Below are 18,456 nucleotides of genomic sequence, written 5' to 3'. Positions count from 1 at the left end.
TTCTATACGGTTTGATACATTCATCTCTCGACCAAGCTCGATTCTATGAAAGCATCGTTATCGAGGGGCGGGCTTTTCAAAAATCGTTTCTTCCAGGAATTTATTTACACAGACTCGTTTCACATTCGCTGATATATAAATCTGGTTTTACAATCGTCGAATAACATACACTCATATGTTTGTATTTCAATATATTTTTACGAAATCATATAAAATTGCAATAATACATTCAGATATCGAAATGTTTATTGCAAAACATTTATACTCGCTTATTTTTTTACATATTGAAACCATTAACTATAATGCAATTCTTTAAAATAAATCATAAAAGAATAGTTAGGAGAGAGTGAAAAAATTGCGAATATGGGATAAATGCAAATGATACTATTACAATGTATTAGAATAGTACCTTTCATTTCTTGTACCCAACAATAATCTCATATGTACTACCACACTATAATACGTGATTATAGAACGTATTATACGCTGTTTAAGATAAATAGATATTATGTTTTCGATGTTTTTGATGCAAGAGAGTGCACGGGACATTTAAAGCGAATACTTAAAGGAAAGGTTAAATAAAGTTGATAATTATTTATCAATTATATCAGTCTTTAATCTTATAAAAGTTTATTTTATAACTTTTATAGCTAAATAAACTTTAAACTATAATAATTAACATTCATACATGTATTAAGGGGATCCTAAGGTTGTCTGTATTACCGATTAAATCATCAAAAATTATCAATTTCATTTAATTTGTCATTTAGGTGTTTGCAATTCTCCATTCTCTCCTTCTTTTTAAAAACAAAATATGACAATTGAGCCAAAACGCGCCACTGGATGTTATATGCGAAAACAATTTATATTCAAGTATAAATTTTATTATTTATATTCATGTAATAAATTACAATAATAAATTACTCAACATTATATAGCTCAACAAAGTCCTTTGATTCTTAGGATATTTGAATTGTTAATTCTATTGAGCCGTTTTTGTATTTTATTTTTAATTGTTAAAATACGATGAAATTTATTTAGATAAAATATAAAAATTTATTTATAAATTATTTTGTATGCAGGGTTGATTCAATAAAGAGAAGAAGGTTCTTGGTGAAAAATGAAAAAAGTATTTCGTTTCAGGAACATGATGATTTATTAGACTTTAATCGCATCAAAGTTGAAACGGACAAAATTGTTTCCGCCTTAAACTTGTACTTTTTAAATCAAAGATCAAATTAAGTTGAGAAGTATTATGATCAACGGTTTACCATTAATTAAATATAAATTGTTTGTCATTAATTAAATGTAAATGCAGTTAAATATAAATAGATACTTCGCGTATGGTGCATCAATGATGAAACAACGTTGCAGGAATAAAATAGGGTTTAGAATGCTAAAGATAAAAGGATGAAAAAATCAATCGAAATGAACTCTCTCTCTGAGTTTTCCATACATAAAAACTGAAAGCTTCGATATCTCCTTTATAACGTACTTCCCTTTACGATGGTATTATTCGGGACTTTATAAACACGAACTGGTTAACACGTATTCTCTGTGTTTCTCTGCTCGTGATTAAAAAAATCGAGGACAAGCGTAGCGGATTGTTAAATTACATGACTTTAAAGTGTGTCAGCCACGTATAACAATTACAGTACCGCGACTGTATTCTAATACCTTTGTTCTGAAAATATGTTCCTCGAACATAGAAAAGCATAGAGTTGCAGTAAGTGAAAAACTATGCGGCATGGAATCAAATAGGATCAATGCACTTGATAAATTGTTGAAATTTTTTAAAAATCGAATTCGCACAAAAATCTCGGGCTAACACTCACTCAATAACCAAAATGTATTCTTGTATTGTGCGCGGCCATAGAGTTGCCTGACACCCTAAACATGCGATGTATATTACTCGCGAAACAAATAGAAATTTTGATGAGAGTCAAACTTTGTCCTGTTAGATACATGTTTTCGTCAATTTTGCCAACGAGCGAGTATAATATTCGTAAACTCCTATTTGTTTAAATTTCAGCTTCCAATTTTTGTTTCTATTACACGATTAGTCTTGTTGTGCCTTTGTTTCGCCGGGGCGCGATCGTTAAACCAATCGGTTGCACGAGCTTTTACAATTCTGTAGTTACTCGTTAGCGAAGTTTTCGTGAAATTCCGAGCGTAACTTTTTATCGCCACTTAGCACAATGCTTATAAATTGAGACAAATGATTCTGGTTTATGTGTGCCATCAGGTATTTACAAGGATCATTCGTGCGTGCGTGCGTGCGTGCGTGTAAGAGGGGGGAGGGTGAAAGAGAGAAAAGTATATTTTTATTCTATATATATCTGTAGCGGAACATTTTAGCTATAATTATTTTATTTCAATCTCAGATTAAAAAATCGAATGTTCCGTGTACACGGATTTGACTTGGATTTCTTCTCTACGCAATTTCACGGACGGCCATGCAAATAATTCGAGCCCTCATCGTAATTGATGCATAATCCGATATAAATGTGCCTTTATTTTTTAACTATAATCCGCTCTCTCTCTCTCTCTCTCTTCTCTCTTCCTCTTTCTTTCCCTTTCCCTCTCCCCCTCTCCTTCCACCCTTCCCCTCTTTCTCTCTCTATTTCTCAATATTGTGATTTTATTTTCTTCTTCTTCTTACGTTAGGACTCTGGCCTGTGTTACATCTCTGTTATATGCTTGTGGTGCGCACGCTGATTATTCAATTGTCACGAGCATATGGGACCTACAGTTTTTAATGCCGATTCCAAACGGCGGATTTTTCGAGAGAGCGCGTTTTTATGAGTAAGGGTATATTCTCGGAAGGTTGCCGGCATTTTCCGAGAGGAGACACGAGCGTAAATATTTTGGTTCCTATTGGGATCGAACCCGAGACCTCTGACATGATAAACCAGTGCGTATAATGTAAGAAATTAATCAAAGATGTCACTATTATGGAATTTGGAATTAAAAAAAGTCTGCACTATCGACCTCGATCAAGTCCGGTAATCGGTTTAGGACCCTCTTAATATGTATATTTCGAAACGCGCACGCGCACGACTAACGGCAATTTTACGAGAAATATCTCATAGTCGTTATCGCCGTTATAATAAAATTCTTTGCTTAGTAATACAATTTCAATGACCCTTAAAAAATTGTCTTTGACAAACTGTAAAATCTCTAGTAAGATCAAATATCCTGCTCAAATACGGAAATCCTAGTTTTCAGTTCATCGTCGTTTGAAATAGAAAACAGTCTACATTAGTACGTACAAAATGCTCGTTCGTAAAAGTATTACGGATGAGAGTTAAGCAGATTTAATGCGACGTATACACAGGGATAAAACTTGGTTTACGTACGAGATGGTAAAAGAGAAAGTAGTAACACTATGAAATGCTTGATATACGAGATTTGTTTTCCTTTGAACTTTATTTTTTGGTTACAGTTTTTCAAAATTTAATTAAATATAGATGGAATAAATATTTTACTAAAAATATAATTTTATAGTTTTTTTTAGTAATTTTCTTCTTAAATAATTTATTTACTAATGGATTAACGAAATACAAGATAATTGCAATGCAAGTGCAATGTTGTATATACTCTCGTGCAACGAACAGTCGAAAATTTAGTCGAAAATATGCAAAACAAATAAATCGATTTGTGCTTACATCAATATTATCACAATTGATGAAACGCAATTTAATGTTGTGAAACAATAATACAGAAATTATAAAGCAATAGTATGTATCTGTGTATTTGTTATATGTTATATTGAAAATTCAAATAATGAAGGACTATAGCAAATTTCAGAATTGTATCGTCAGAAAAGCGCCGCGAATGTAATATTATTATTAATATTGTTACTGCTAGTATTGTTATTATAAATTATCATTATTAATACAATCAAAATATTTCCGGTTATTATGCTAAGCAGGAAATATAAAATATATGATCTTGTGAGTTAATTTATTTATATATTGAAAATATACATGCAGATTGACATATTATTATTGCATTCAACAAATCGCAGATATTTTACAATCAGCACGTAGTGATAAAATATCATGTTTTTTGTCAGTCATGTATTAATTATTGTAATCAGCATTGGTCACGATCTTTCGCGTTTTCCGGCTAATTTGTTTTCTACGTACGCTCATGGGAAACATCGACGATATCGCCAGAAACGAATGGTGTAACGAAAACGTTAATTACAATTGCGGAACCGTAGTCCAAAACAGCAGCTTAGCACGTGCAATCGCGAGCATCGAAGCACGTAATGGATTAATCAGGATTAAAATTTGTTCAAAACCAGGGTCAAGTCGATTCATGCGAGAATAATTAACCGTGCGTCTATTGTCTTTCGTGTTCAATAATAATCATCCTCATCATTTCCTTGATTGCTTTTCAAAATTTCTAATTCTTGTAAGTTTTCTCTACTATCGCGAAAAGTGAGATATATATATATATGTATACATATATTATATTATATATATATGTATATTCTCACTTTTTGCAATAGTAGAGAAAACTTAGGAGAATTAGAAATTTTGAAAGGCAATCAAGGAAATGATGAGGATGATTAGAAATTTTGAAAGGTAATCAAGGAAATGATGAGATATATATTTAATCGAGAATTGATTGCTTTTCTGCCATTGCACAACGTATAATTTAATGAATTTTTCAGTTATTATATAGAGTCTGTTTAACTTCCACAAGAAAGTCTATTATCAAGAAAATTATCATTTATTAATGTTTATAATAATTATAATTTATTAGTTCGTTGCTAAATTCTGTCCCTGATAAACATATATTAAAATACAAAATTTAATTGTATTATCGTTTCATATTAAATTACGTTTTTTATGAAAAAGCTATGAATTATTAAAATATTTTACTAGAGAAAACAAAATGTGTAGAATATGTGATAGAGCGAATCACATTAAGCTCGACGAATTGATATTAAACAGCATATGAGTGTACGTGAACGCGTTTCTCTTGTCTAGAATCAAATATCATCTGCTTTCTGTAGTCGCCTAAAGCGCTCGCTGTAACTGAATAATTATCCGAATGGCACATCGGAGACGTCAGAGGCTTCCTCCGCGAAATGGAATTCCCGTTTCCTTTGTACGTGACTCGCCGATGGATTTTCCCGAGCGATACCCAGAGCTCTCGTGCCACATTTCATTCTGATTGATTTGTTTTCAATTCGAATGCTCCTGGCTCTGGCTCAAGGCTGAATTAATCCTAGTAACGATATAGTCTAACCAATTCTTGTCTGTCAACCAATCGATAATGGATTTCGCTTGCGGCTAATGTCGAAGAAATGTACGCTGATAAGACTTTGTTAAATAAATTTATTGTTGATGAACAGAGAGAATGTGACGGATATACGTATAAAGATATTAATCATGCTTGTAACAGAATTGAATTAATACATCTGTTCTATTATCTTATCTATTAGATAAATGATACAGTGATTGTTGTCTCTCTCTCTCTCTCTCTCTCTCTTTCAAGAACACAATTTTTAAAAATATATGTTAAAATACAGTAACAATATATTTTTTTAACCACTTTATATGTACATCTCTCTATTTCATTAATACTTTATAATTACATATTCTTTGTGTTTTAAATATTATCATTATTTGTTTAATTTACTTGCTCTCCAAAGTCATTAAATGCATCTAACCTGTACACTTTTTTTCTATGAAATGTAGTATATTCGGATTAAGTTCGCTGTTAAATTCATCGGTAAAAAGGCATTCCGCGCGAAGTTGTCACGTAACGTGTTCAAATAGAAATAATTATACGGCATATCAGGTATCGGCAGGTCGACTTAATGCCATTACGAGTTAATAGACCGCAATGCTGATAAATTCACCGGTAAACGCCCGTCGAAACTTCTCGTACGAGGCGGAGACTGGTAAGTGAGCAGAAAAAGTTCAGTCAACGGAACTCGAGTTGCAAGATAGTATTTGGCTTCGTCAAAGTTCCTATCTTATTGTGTGTCTCCTTTTTATTTCTTCGTGATTTTATCTTTTTTTTGTTTCTTCTACGATGGTTTTGTAGTGTTTTCATTAGTCGCATCTCGATTACAGATTTCTGTTTTATACTATTAGATTGCTAACTTTTTTGAAAAAGTGACTCCAATTTTGACGTGCACATGCGTAATCCGTGTCATCGCGTGACGCACATCTACACATGCGTACATATACGCATTTTGATAGGCTAACTTAATATATTTAACCAATGGGCGAGTTTAAGTCAGCAAAGCGGCTAGGCATGTTGAGCGAATGAGCATGATTGGTTCTTTTACCTCTGGAGTCAACCAAACATGTTTAATTGCTTGGCGAGCAGATCATAGCTGTTTTGCCGACGTGAACTCGCTATTTAACAGTATTAAGATCTCCAAGCAAGAAACCACGACTAAAGACTCTATCTAAAATTCTTAAGATGACAATATTTTCTAAACTCCATTCACACGTGGAAGAATGCTAGTAAATTTCAATAGGTCTTCAAATAATCTTGGAAACAGCACAGCACTATGTGTCCCACTAGATATATAGCCATGAACAGTATCTAAATTACATTTGGCCATGTGATACCATATGGAATGCGTTCGGGAAGATGTTAATAGCGCTTTTTGTGTCATTCTATCTTCATCATTCATTAGATATGAAACAAGGAAAGAATGACACAAATAGTGTTAACAGCGTCTCTCTAAACGCATTCATGCGGCCATGGTGCTCAGGATATAGCTACACTGTGAAAAATACTCAAAGTGGACACAACTAAATTTGAGGGCTGCGCGATTTGAGTTAAGTGAAGTTATAATCAAGTCAAGAAGAACGAAAACCTAATTAGTTGAACAACTTCACTAATTAGACGAATAACTTCACGTAGTAAAATGTACTCAAAAATTTAGTCAAAGTATATGATTAACCAATCTGAAATATGGTTAAGTGTATTAATGTTAGATATTCATTCAACTACTACAAGGGTGATTTAACTATGTAATAATAATAAATCTGCATCTACATGGAGATCAACTCAATCATAGAGAAAAGTACATTGAACTAATTATTTACGTAATTCAATGATGGGGCGGTACTGTCATAAACATATTTACAAAGTTGATTAAATCATTATTGGTGGTAAATGAACATGAATATAACGTAAAAGTATATGTATAACAGGACTTAAATATAGTAGGAACTCAATAAATTATTGACGGTACTTCACTTTGACTTAGAGCGAGAGAGCGTTTTGTGGAACAATTAATAGATGGCGCGTGTACTCGTAACAGAGATTCGACATCTACCTGTATAAAGCGAGGATGGTCAAATAGTCAAACCATTACTTAACCATTTTCATGCACTTCTTACCACATTATAATTCTATCGCCAAATACAAGCGCGTGGCATGATACGATTGCCCAGCGCGGGGAAACATTTTCTTTCGCTGCTTATGCGTTGCCGATTGTTATAAATATTTTTCCGCACACCTAATAACGTATGACGATCTTATCTCGCCGCGCGTTTGTATTTGACTATAGGACGTACTATTCAGCGATTTTTAGAAATTAATATCTTCTTAAATATTGCAAAAATCGCAAAAACTGCAAAATAGACCTTTTTGATTCAGTTTAGTTCATTCTACCTACCCATGAACGGTGTTACACTTAATAATATCAAGCACCCCATATAGAAGTCTGTGATCTCGCCAGTCAAGTAAATAGGAAAAAGAAAGCAAATAGCAGGGAACATCAGAGAACGAGAGTAAATTAAAAAATAGGTTAAGAAAATTGGATGATTCAATTATTTGATGTAGCTAGAAGTCGAGCTATTTTAAAATTTTATATTCGCTGCGTATGAAATAAGCGCAATGGAAAACTCGGAACAATTACGAATGTTATAATGTATAGTCAACGACACTGCTTTACCATCATCAATTGGAGGATTACATCGAAGCTTGCCAAGCTTAATTCTTTTCACTTGAAAATTTCATTGTATACATATTTTTCACTTTGAAAATTAAGAGTTTGATTACGTAATTTTTACGATGGAACAGCTACACGAGCGTGGACTAGGAAGATTTAAATTATCCTTGCGTTTAATGCAAGATGAAGCTAGGCGAATATTTGGCTGTGTAATTTGTGCTCGTCGGTCGCTTATTACGTGATAAAATGTAAATGACAGTTTAAATTGGGCAGCGGTTCCAAGTGGAAATGTAACCAGAGAAGTGCTCAAGTCCGGTTCCGTCGGCGTCCTCAGTTTACGAGGCAATTTTCGAGATTCAGAGCGACCAGCAAAATCCGTGAGCGTCGTAGCTATAAGGGTGTTGCAATTGTCGCGGTTTCGTCGACTGCAATTGCAGGTCCAAAGAGTAAGGCCCCGCCATGCTACATTGGGTAGTCGTAGCAATTGGACTAATTGCCAAGCGCGCGCGCGTAATTATCTGGAATTAATCGAGATAAACCGCTTAATTATCACATCTCGTATAATGCTCGTTTGTTTCTCTGTACATCTGTTAACCGATTTTGGACAAGTGAAATGCCGTTAAATGCGCGCTAATTATCATTAACGTGGCAACGAAGTGTCAAAACTGACGAGGTGAAATGTCTCCGTTTCTGCCCTGAACACTGTAGGAAATTGCAATCTAAAGATATTTAAATGTAAATCCGACGTAATCCAGTATGAATTATGTTCGGAATTTCTTGAAAAATGTAAAAAAACGTTTCAGTAAATATTAAATTCTTGAATATCAATATTTTAGACTTATAAGTCTGTGCATAGACTTTTTTCTTTAATTAGAGCATACCTTCTTAATAGAAAATAGATATGCATATATATGCTATAGTTTTACAAAAGTTATATATATTTTATTCTCTATAATAAGAATCTCATTTTTAGACCATACATGTGAAAACGCAATCGATAAACTAGAAGCCTATACCGGTCGAAGCTAGATCTTTTAATGCTTTAAATAATTTTTAATGTGAATTATATAATATATATGCTATAACTTGCATATATATATACATATACCATATTTATTTTCTATTGCATAAAAATGAAATGCGCAAAAAACCACAAGAAAGCTTACAAAAATCGAGGAATAAATGCTCTGTGAATATCTGTGAAAAGGATGAAACAGTACTTTACAAATATAACGGCAATCAGTAAAAATAAAAATACATATCGACTCCGAAAACATTTTAATCAATATCGGAATATATGGTGAATGTGATGGCTTAATTAAATTGCCGCGAGATACGTGATTCTGTTTTGGATGTTTCGTCATTTCACCATGATAAGTGAGTTCTTAACGGGAAGTTATTTCGCCTGGCTTATTCCACGGTATCGTTCATGATGTGGTTGCGACACGAAAGAAGCGACCACGTTCCGGCAAGCCAATTAAGATTCACGAATTTCAAGCAATGACGGGCGTCCACGACGATACCGTTTGGACCGAATATCGCGACGCGACGTTTCGCCATGAATTTATCGTTTTATCGTTTGTACTGTCGTATCAGCCGCGGCGATACCGTGCAAAAGGTCGCTTTGGCATATCCGAAGCGGATTTATTTTGTATCCGGAAATAGCCATGAGTTTGTATTTTGATAGCGTATTATACGACAATAATTTATCGCGGTCTATTTCTTCACTTTTAGGACTAAAAGTATCTATCGACATGGCATGAACAATATGATTTATCGTGTTTAACATCGGTTATTATCTATAAATTTATTGTCTTTCTGTAAAGAGCTTTCGTTTTTTCTTACAGAGTAATCGCAGCCAACCAGCCATTGGACTGAAACAGACACCGAAAGCGCGGGTAAGTGTTTGTATATTTTTTATATGTATGATTATTTCTTGTTTGAATCCTATCTATATATCCATATTTACTATATTAAACTAAAATTTATATTATTTTTTTTACCTAATATATTTTATGTTGTAATATAGTAAATTTTGATATATTTACATGCATAGCACATATACTGCTATATCACGTTCGTTATCACAATATAATAATTGCGCGCTTTTAAGAAAATTTCTATAAAAATACATCAGGAAAGCAAATAATAAACCTGACTGTATAAGGAACAACAGTATAAACCTAACCTAATATTAGTAACTGTACACATTTCACAAATGTGAACAATTCACATACAATTATACAGAATTTTCTACAGTAAACCTTTTACGGAAAATCTAAGTTAACTGGAGTATAATATTAATCATACAAATAAGCAGTTATTAAACAATATATACTGAGCTTGGCGATAGGCATAACTACGTATTACGTGAGAGTATAAACTTAAGTTGAAGTTTAATCTCCACTGCCTATTTCATAGTCTATTTTTTGCGTGATAAAGAAATAGAAAATAGAGAGCGTGTATTTACTTATCTGAGAATATTATTAGGAATATAAAAGTAGTGCATATCATCTGATGGCACGTACACTTCGACTTAAAGAGAAAAATTAAAATAATAGTGTACATACTATACATATATTCAGAGTTACACATTTTGTAGATTATTGTATTTAATTAATTATTTATATTATTGTTGAAAATAATAATATTGTGATGATAATATGAATCTATTTTTTTATGACAGTAATTGACCATGTGAATGAAAAAAATTTATTTTTATTCCCTCCCTCCTCTTTCTCTCTTTTTTCTTCCTCTTGCTATAGATTTTTTTGTTCTTTACTCTTTCTCTTATGTACTTTTTCACCTTTTTAACTCGTCCTATTCCGTCAGTCAAATGAAAGTCGAAGGACTTGGAAAAAGGGAATGCTGGGAATGCACGGTAATGTCGATGGAACGACATGAAATCGCGCGGTGCAATTTCGTGAGATTACTCGCGGAGACAACTTGCCGGGAGGACTATCTTCGTGAAAAAGAGGTTCTTGGAAGGGCGCGAGGATGCGCGTATTTTTTCTTTCTTTGCGCGATTTTAAAGTGTTTTGTTCAGAAAGGAAATACGTAGTAATAGAATTTTGTAGGTCAGTTTTAAATATTATTTATATAATATTTGTATTATTTTCTTTTTCGATTAAAAATTTTTGATATGAGTGTATATAAAATTCTTCAACGATTTGTTGAACCTCGCGGAATGTAGGATCGTTATGTTTATAATCTCAAAGGACGTAAAGTACCTGCAGTACAGGATAGGGTAGTCCGAGAGATAAACCGTGGAAATTAAGAACAACGGCAGTTAAACGCATACTCGCTAACTGTAGTTTCGCTAACACGTTCTCGTATTTTTCGTATGATGCGCGTCGCAGCCTGTCGCAGTATTTTTTCCCAGATGACAACGGCTGACGTTCTCGAGCCGTCCAGCATGTTTCATGATCTCGTAAATTTATTTCGTTCTATTCTCTGACATTTACCGAGATGCGCTTGACTCAGCTCGTTATGTTCAAATCTCCAAAGAGATTCAGCTCGTTAGTTCGAGATTTTCCGATCTAGGATAATTTATCTTATTTCTTATTATAGCGAAAGAAGTTAATTTTTTTAAATACATCTTCATAAAATTCTTTGTAAAATATATCTTTATCTTTCCTAAAATTATGCATATAAAATAAGAGATGTATACCGGATATCCGGCTAGTATAGTCAAATTTAACTTAACGTGAGTCGCCACTGCTCCTACTAAATATGTCATTATTTTTTACCAAAACAATAATTAAATTTAACACTATATCGTGTCAATTTGACACTATATAGTGTCAAATTGACATTGTATAGTATCAGCTATAACCATTGTTTTAGTCTAAAATAACGATATGATTGAGTAGGAGCAGTAGCGACTCGCGTTAAGTTAAATTTGACACTATAGATTTGACAATGTATACATCCTATATACTTTTATTTGAAATTCTTTGATTAATGTAAAGAAACTGATATAGCAAATGAAAATTTGCTGTTGGTTCAAATGTTCATGTATGAAAAAAGATCTGGGAAGCTTTGGACATCGTGTATGTGTTTAATCTAAAAATATGTCTGAAGTCTCTCTCTCTACAAGAAATGCTACGAGGTTTTTGCATTTTCTTGTGTCGCTTTTCCTTGCTACGTATTTTTCTTCTTTCGCGTCAACGGAGCTCCACGTTCTACTTTCTCGTTATTAGATCTCTTTTCTGCTTCTAATGTATCTTGTGACGAGATGCAATGATTTGTCGTATACATCAGTGCTTACAATGATTAGTGTTTGTTATGTTTTCTCTTATTGGATTCCGCATCTTCTACAGTTAAATAGCATACTGTGCATCGTATATTTCTTGGTAACGTAATGAATTAGTTGGTTTGCTAATTACAATTACAAATAGCTAGGTGATCTTCTCACAATCTCATCGAGTGTCGCTATAACGATTTTGTCCCTCCGATAATTTACCCTCCTCTCAAAGTACTTGCCTCCCTCTTCTTCTATATGCACTCATTCTACATATATACTCCACCACCTCATAATGTGCAGGTAGCCAAGTATGTAGAATATAATTTTACAATGTTAGAGTCGATTGAGTTACCTATATTATGCCCAAGCTTGTTATACTTGGTGATCGTTCGCACGCAGAGTCACGACTAGAAGGGAACTTTGAAACTGCGAATTTAATCTGGTTGTGCGGTACATCGATCGTCAGAGCTAAGATGATCGAAACGTTTCTCAAATGTTTACATAGAGCTGTATTCTGGCAAGTCATATATGTATTCACGACACGAGAAACTCGTAGTATCTTTAGAAGATACAACGTTGCGGAAACCACGGATTGTATTTTGCATTCGGTTCGAAATTCAGCGAATACATACACAAATCAGAGTTATTTCTTCGCTCCTATTCCGAGATAAAGTCGTTGACGATAATCGCTGTTTGTCTCATGAAATGTCAAGTGAACGAGTTTCCGTTATGAACTTTTCAAACTAGTGTTTTCTCTAATTACATTGCTATAAAGTAGATAAAGTAGATATAACTTGCTACGGAAATTAGTATATGTATATTGGTATATGTAGTTAATTAACTTGTTACTTGCACATACCATATATACTCGTAACAGCGATATCATATTTTCATCAAAGATCAAATATATCTTGAAACTATCTGTTAAATTTTTATTAGAGTCTGTAATTAAGCTGTAATTCTTTAATTTCTTTTTTTCAACATTACACAAATTATTCATGAGAAATATTTATTATCTGCGATTAGTGACTTGTTTCAACTTATTTCATAAGAACTTTTCAGAATAATTCATTTACGAGAAATCTCGTTACTTTTTAGCAACATGATGCATGCCATTTTTTATTATCATAGAAGAAAGTATCCATATAAGCAAACGTTGCACTATGTTCGTTTTTGCTTTTTTCAGCGCATTGCAACAGCTATGAAACATTCAAGAAGCTTAGCTTCTTACTTCATCCTTACCGATAGAGTTACTGAAACGAGCTCATAGGAATATATTCTTTAGCGAGATTTATATCTTTCTGGTGCAAGCTCTATTATAATATTCACTTTTGTAATTCTGTTTGCGCTATAAACAACATCTGTGACAGTTTTCCCGACACACCAATTTGCAGAATAAAATTTGTTCTGTTTGTTTAGTTACTGTAAAACAGAAATTTATTTTACAGTACAGAGAATATAAAATCGGTTACTTATTTATTCTACATCATTCATGTGTATATTAAAATGAAGAAACATTTTGTTTATTATAACTTTTCAAACAACTAATTATACTGTAATTGAATCTTTTACAAGAGATTGCGTGCAATAAGAGATTTACTAATAAGCGATGTGTTAAAAATAATTTTACTGACAACGAGACAAACTTTTATTATTTACTTAACGGTGGCTCACTTTTCAGATGCTTGCTGCTTTATTTCATTCTTTATTTATATTCAAACTTTGCCATGAGAAAACATACGTCAGTTTCTGTTAACTTGTCTGATCTTTCTATTCTAGATGACAAGAACTTTAAGAAACGAATGTGCGATCTCTTCCTTCCGTGGCGCATTCATTTTGTAACACGCTCGTTCCTTTCGTTGTATTTTGCGGAGTAGCCCCAGCTGCCGGCCGGAGGAAAGGCCGATAAATCTCAACCTACAACGGTAGAGACCGTTGTAATAAACCACCAGAGCGACGAAAGCCGTCGGCACTAGCTCCGTTTCCCTTTGCGGGTATTAGGGATGCAAAAACGTATATTTCAAAATTCACGAAACGTTGCCCAAGTTAGAGCACAACACTAGTCGTGTTCCTTGAAACTGCAGAATCTCGCACGAGAGACATAAAGAAAACTTCGGAAATGCGTTATACAAACTGAAACTTCTTTCTTGACCGTAGCTAGTAAGATTCTGTGCTTTGAAGAGAAAAATACTTTCCGATTACAAGAATTAAAAAACTTTTTCATTACTTGAAAACTCTACTATCAATAAAGATCATGAACTTTATTGTCAATCTTGTATTATGGACTCAAATCCATAAAACTTTATTTGTATTGCAATTTTATTCTTACACAATGAAAAAATTCACACATACGTAAAATGTAAACAAAGTTTTCGTATACACTTTCATCAAGATATAGTGTTTAATGGTTTTGTTTGCTTTATACATGTCCTACATTTTCGTTGTTGGGCGTATCCAATAAAACATACAATTGAACTTTATCTTGACTTACCGTGAAAAACTTTGTTGTGATTGAGAAAATGTATTTTTCTATTCATTTAATGCCGTAACTAATTGAAAGATATTCTGGAGATAAATACTAAACGAATTTAAATGATTAGCAATGGATTTTCTTCTTTTCTTTTTATTCTTCTTGTATATAATTATTTATAAAAACAGGAGCTCGTTTAAAAAATTATTTAACACTAAATAAGAAATCTTTTGGAAAACTTTATGTGCTTAGAAGAGATAAAAGAGAAATTGCAGGTTTATAATAAGTTCTTTCACGACGTACAATTTAGCTCTTATTTCAGTTCGACGATCACCTCCTTTATCGAAGGATTAAATATTTTCTTCTTACGAAGAAATTCCCAGCCGTCTTTTGTACGCCATCTTTGTTGCTCCTTCTCGAGACGTTTCCTGATCCTCGAATTCTCGGTTTTTGTTTTGCCACTTTCCGAGTTTAGACCCGCGTTTTCATTTCCTCTGTTCTATTTCTCACTTCTTATTCTTTGTTCATTGGATGTCGTCTTCTTTTTCTAGCTTCTACTCTTTCATTGCTTTTTCATGAAGGAAGAATTCAAATAGTATCGATTCTTCGATTCGTTTTCTGCCGAATAATCTTTCTAGATAGTCGAGGTTTATGTTACTGCAATAGGCATGTTTAAATTTTTATTTAAACGAATGCAATTATTTTTGTGATTTGTTTCGTGTCAACTTTCAACAATATCCTCTAACACAATTTATATATTTTACGATTGTAAAATTTATTACGTTAATGATTTTTAAATTGTGTCTAAAATTGCTTTCATTGCTCGTTTTTCCAAATTTTGCTTATTAAGATTTAATTTATAATTGTCATAAATGTAACGTAATATAAAATTAGTTTCAATAGAAAATGGCAAATTGCAGTGATACATTAAATTAATATAAAACAGATTTAAGTCAATCAAAGCGCAGCTGATTGGATAATACTAATTGCATCGGCTTATGGTAACTATACTCAAATGTACAAGCATTTACTGGATACTCAAAATAATCCGTTTTACTGTGGTGTTATTGCTTAACTTAAGATTTCATTCAGAAGTTTAAAAATAATATCATTTAAAATATTAGAAAAAATATCTTTGATTAAAGTTTGAAATCTGGAAAGTTCATACATGTGTACTATATGAATATATATAACAAATTTTAATTTATTTTAAAATGGATCACTGAAAAATAATCTTGTGCAGATTTCCAAAGATTTCAGTGATCCATTTTAAAATAAATTAAAATTTATTAATAAATTTTTATTATTATAGATTTTGATTCAATATTGCTAGAAAAATTGGATAACACCGAAATAATAAAAATATCGAAAGATTTGCAAAACTTTAAGAAATTATATTAATGTTGTTGAAATTCGTTTAAAATGTAATAACTGTGTGTATGTTTCTGTAGGAATACAATTTTGCTTCCGATTTAGATTTGTCAAATTGTTTGACAAATTTTATACATAATAGTAGAATCATCAGGTGGCGATGGGAATTTTCGTCGGACTTTCAGGAATGTGTTCTATACGACCAATTTTCACATAAATGGAAGCTCCAGATGGTCCATAGCAATACAAATAGGTAGCAAGAATTGTTTCTCGCGCAGCGTGCAAATGTCTTCGAATAGATATATAGCAGCAAATGGTCTGCAATAAAAACAATCTTATAGCCACTTTTGGGTGCGAATAGATTACGCAAAGGAAAATGGTGTTTCAACTAATGGGTATAAGTCGGTGACACAGAAAAGTATTTCTACTTCTATTCTTGCAGTTGATATTATTTAATATTATAATTTCAAATATAATTTTCTATATATGTATGTGAAAAGTGTACGTGTTAAATAATTGGATGATTTTGTCAATGTTGTTTTACTCTATGCACTATGCGCGAGAGGAATATATCAAAATTATATGAATAATGTTTATATATTTTATATATTTTAGTTTTTCAATAATGTTTCTCTCGATTTCATTCTGAAAATTCCAATATTTTATTTACGCTCTACCGCGTATGAGCGCGTTATTGGTTTCATACAGGTAGCTATAAAACGCGCTCGATATTTTGACAGGAAAGCAACGAAACCGGAATTCCATATGTGGGGCCATAAATTTTTGAATTAATAAATAAGGCTAGCATGTATGACAATGTTGATTATGATCGCACGGATGACAAGGTGCAGTACATCTAGATTATAAACTATCACTCGAAATAATTTAACTAATCGCAGATGCACTAGCTGACTAGCGTGACGTGACTGCGGTTAAGAACCGACCTCGTCTCGGTAGAGAGCACGCTGCGACAGCGAATAGCCGTTGTGATATGTGAGAAACAATAATGTTCAAAATAAATTTCAGCAGATTGCTTTATGATTCAAACGCATTAAGTATTTAATAAATGCAGTCAGACAGTAAACGATTCCATTTCAGAGCTTACTATATTATTTTTAACTAGTTGCTTATTTTAACGATTTAAAATGATTAAAAATCTAATTCTAATCAAGATACTTTCATAAGATGCGGTAACAATTAAAGATCTAAAAATTTTTGTTCCTTTACTCTCTAAATTTATTTAACTAATAGTTTTTTATTTATTGTTAGTTAAAAATTAACTATTTTACAATTGTTAATTGTTACCTACTAACAATTAATTTGTATTTACGTCGTATTCTGTTTCTCTTTTAAATTAATTGAAATTTTTAGTCTCACAATCAGTATTATTTAATGTATTTATGATCCTTGACACTGTGAAACGGTTATTGCGTACAATACATAAAAATTGTTTTATTAATAACTTTTTAACGAATAAAGAACGGCAGAAAAAGTTAATGACCTTGACCTTCTAGAGGATCAAGGTCAAGATCACTCGAAGGTCATTTGGGGCTGACAATGTAAAGGGAAAGGTTTACCTTGAATTTTTCTACACATTATAATAATTTTTTTTCATGCTTCTTTCCAATCCTACCTCTTTTATCATGGATCCTCTTTGAATCTCGATCAAAATTTTTATTCTATCAATTATTCATTTCCATCACTCACGTCTTCGTATACTGGGCATCAAAGATCACGCACACCTCCGCGCTTGTTTACATTGCGATGAAAAGTTAAGAGGCTTGGATGTTGGTTTTCCAGCCGTTGGGGCGTCGAGTAATCAACTTTGCTGACCTAGAAAGTCAAAAGGGCTTCGTTTACTTGCCGTTTCGCTCGCCCTCCTTTTGCTATCCGTTTCCTTCGCTGATGGGTTCCGTCTTATCCTCTTCGTAGCTTTCTCGAGAATATACTTCTTTTTCTCTCCGTCGTTTCTCGTTTATTCGCCCGTTTTCTCAATATCGTTGCTTATCTCTGTCCGTCCCCTCATTTTCAGCTTTACAGCGTCTCTATACTCACCGGAACAGTGCAGCATCAGGATTCAGCGTGTAGATATGGTAGTATAGATAGTTAAAATCGGGCAGTGACCGAAAATTCAATATTTCGGTTCTTGCACCGACAAAAGAAGACCGGAAACGAGTGAAAGATATCGGCAGATGAGTTAAGAGATCGTATAAATAGAATGGAATTGAAGGTCGTGGAATGCTTTTGATGGTAGTGCAACGTGAAGAGATGTTGTGCGGCATTTCAAAGTCATCTAAGTTATGATATCGTATATCGATTACTTTCGTTCGAGCTGTCATTGCAAGAAAACGAGTCAAGTATATTTACTTTTCAAGAATATTAATTGCTTCTTCTTATAAAATATTATTTTCTTATAAAATATTATCGACA

The 18,456-nt window shown here is 32.9% G+C and overlaps 1 protein-coding gene across 1 annotated transcript in view; it reads left to right on the top strand.

Annotated features, from left to right (window-relative positions):
- LOC108722522 (uncharacterized) overlaps positions 1-18,456 on the top strand; it is a 303,847-nt gene that overhangs the window by 5,926 nt on the left and 279,465 nt on the right. Inside the window, exon 2 of the mRNA XM_018447671.1 lies at positions 9,787-9,837. Within this exon, the coding sequence (XP_018303173.1) occupies positions 9,787-9,837 (51 nt within the window). The remainder of the gene's footprint in view (positions 1-9,786; positions 9,838-18,456) is intronic.

The sequence above is a fragment of the Mycetomoellerius zeteki genome, unplaced genomic scaffold, assembly GCF_001594055.1.
Source record: "Mycetomoellerius zeteki isolate Tzet28-1 unplaced genomic scaffold, Tzet1.0 scaffold206, whole genome shotgun sequence".
NCBI lineage: Eukaryota > Metazoa > Arthropoda > Insecta > Hymenoptera > Formicidae > Mycetomoellerius > Mycetomoellerius zeteki.
This window is presented reverse-complemented; position numbering and strand designations above follow the sequence as displayed.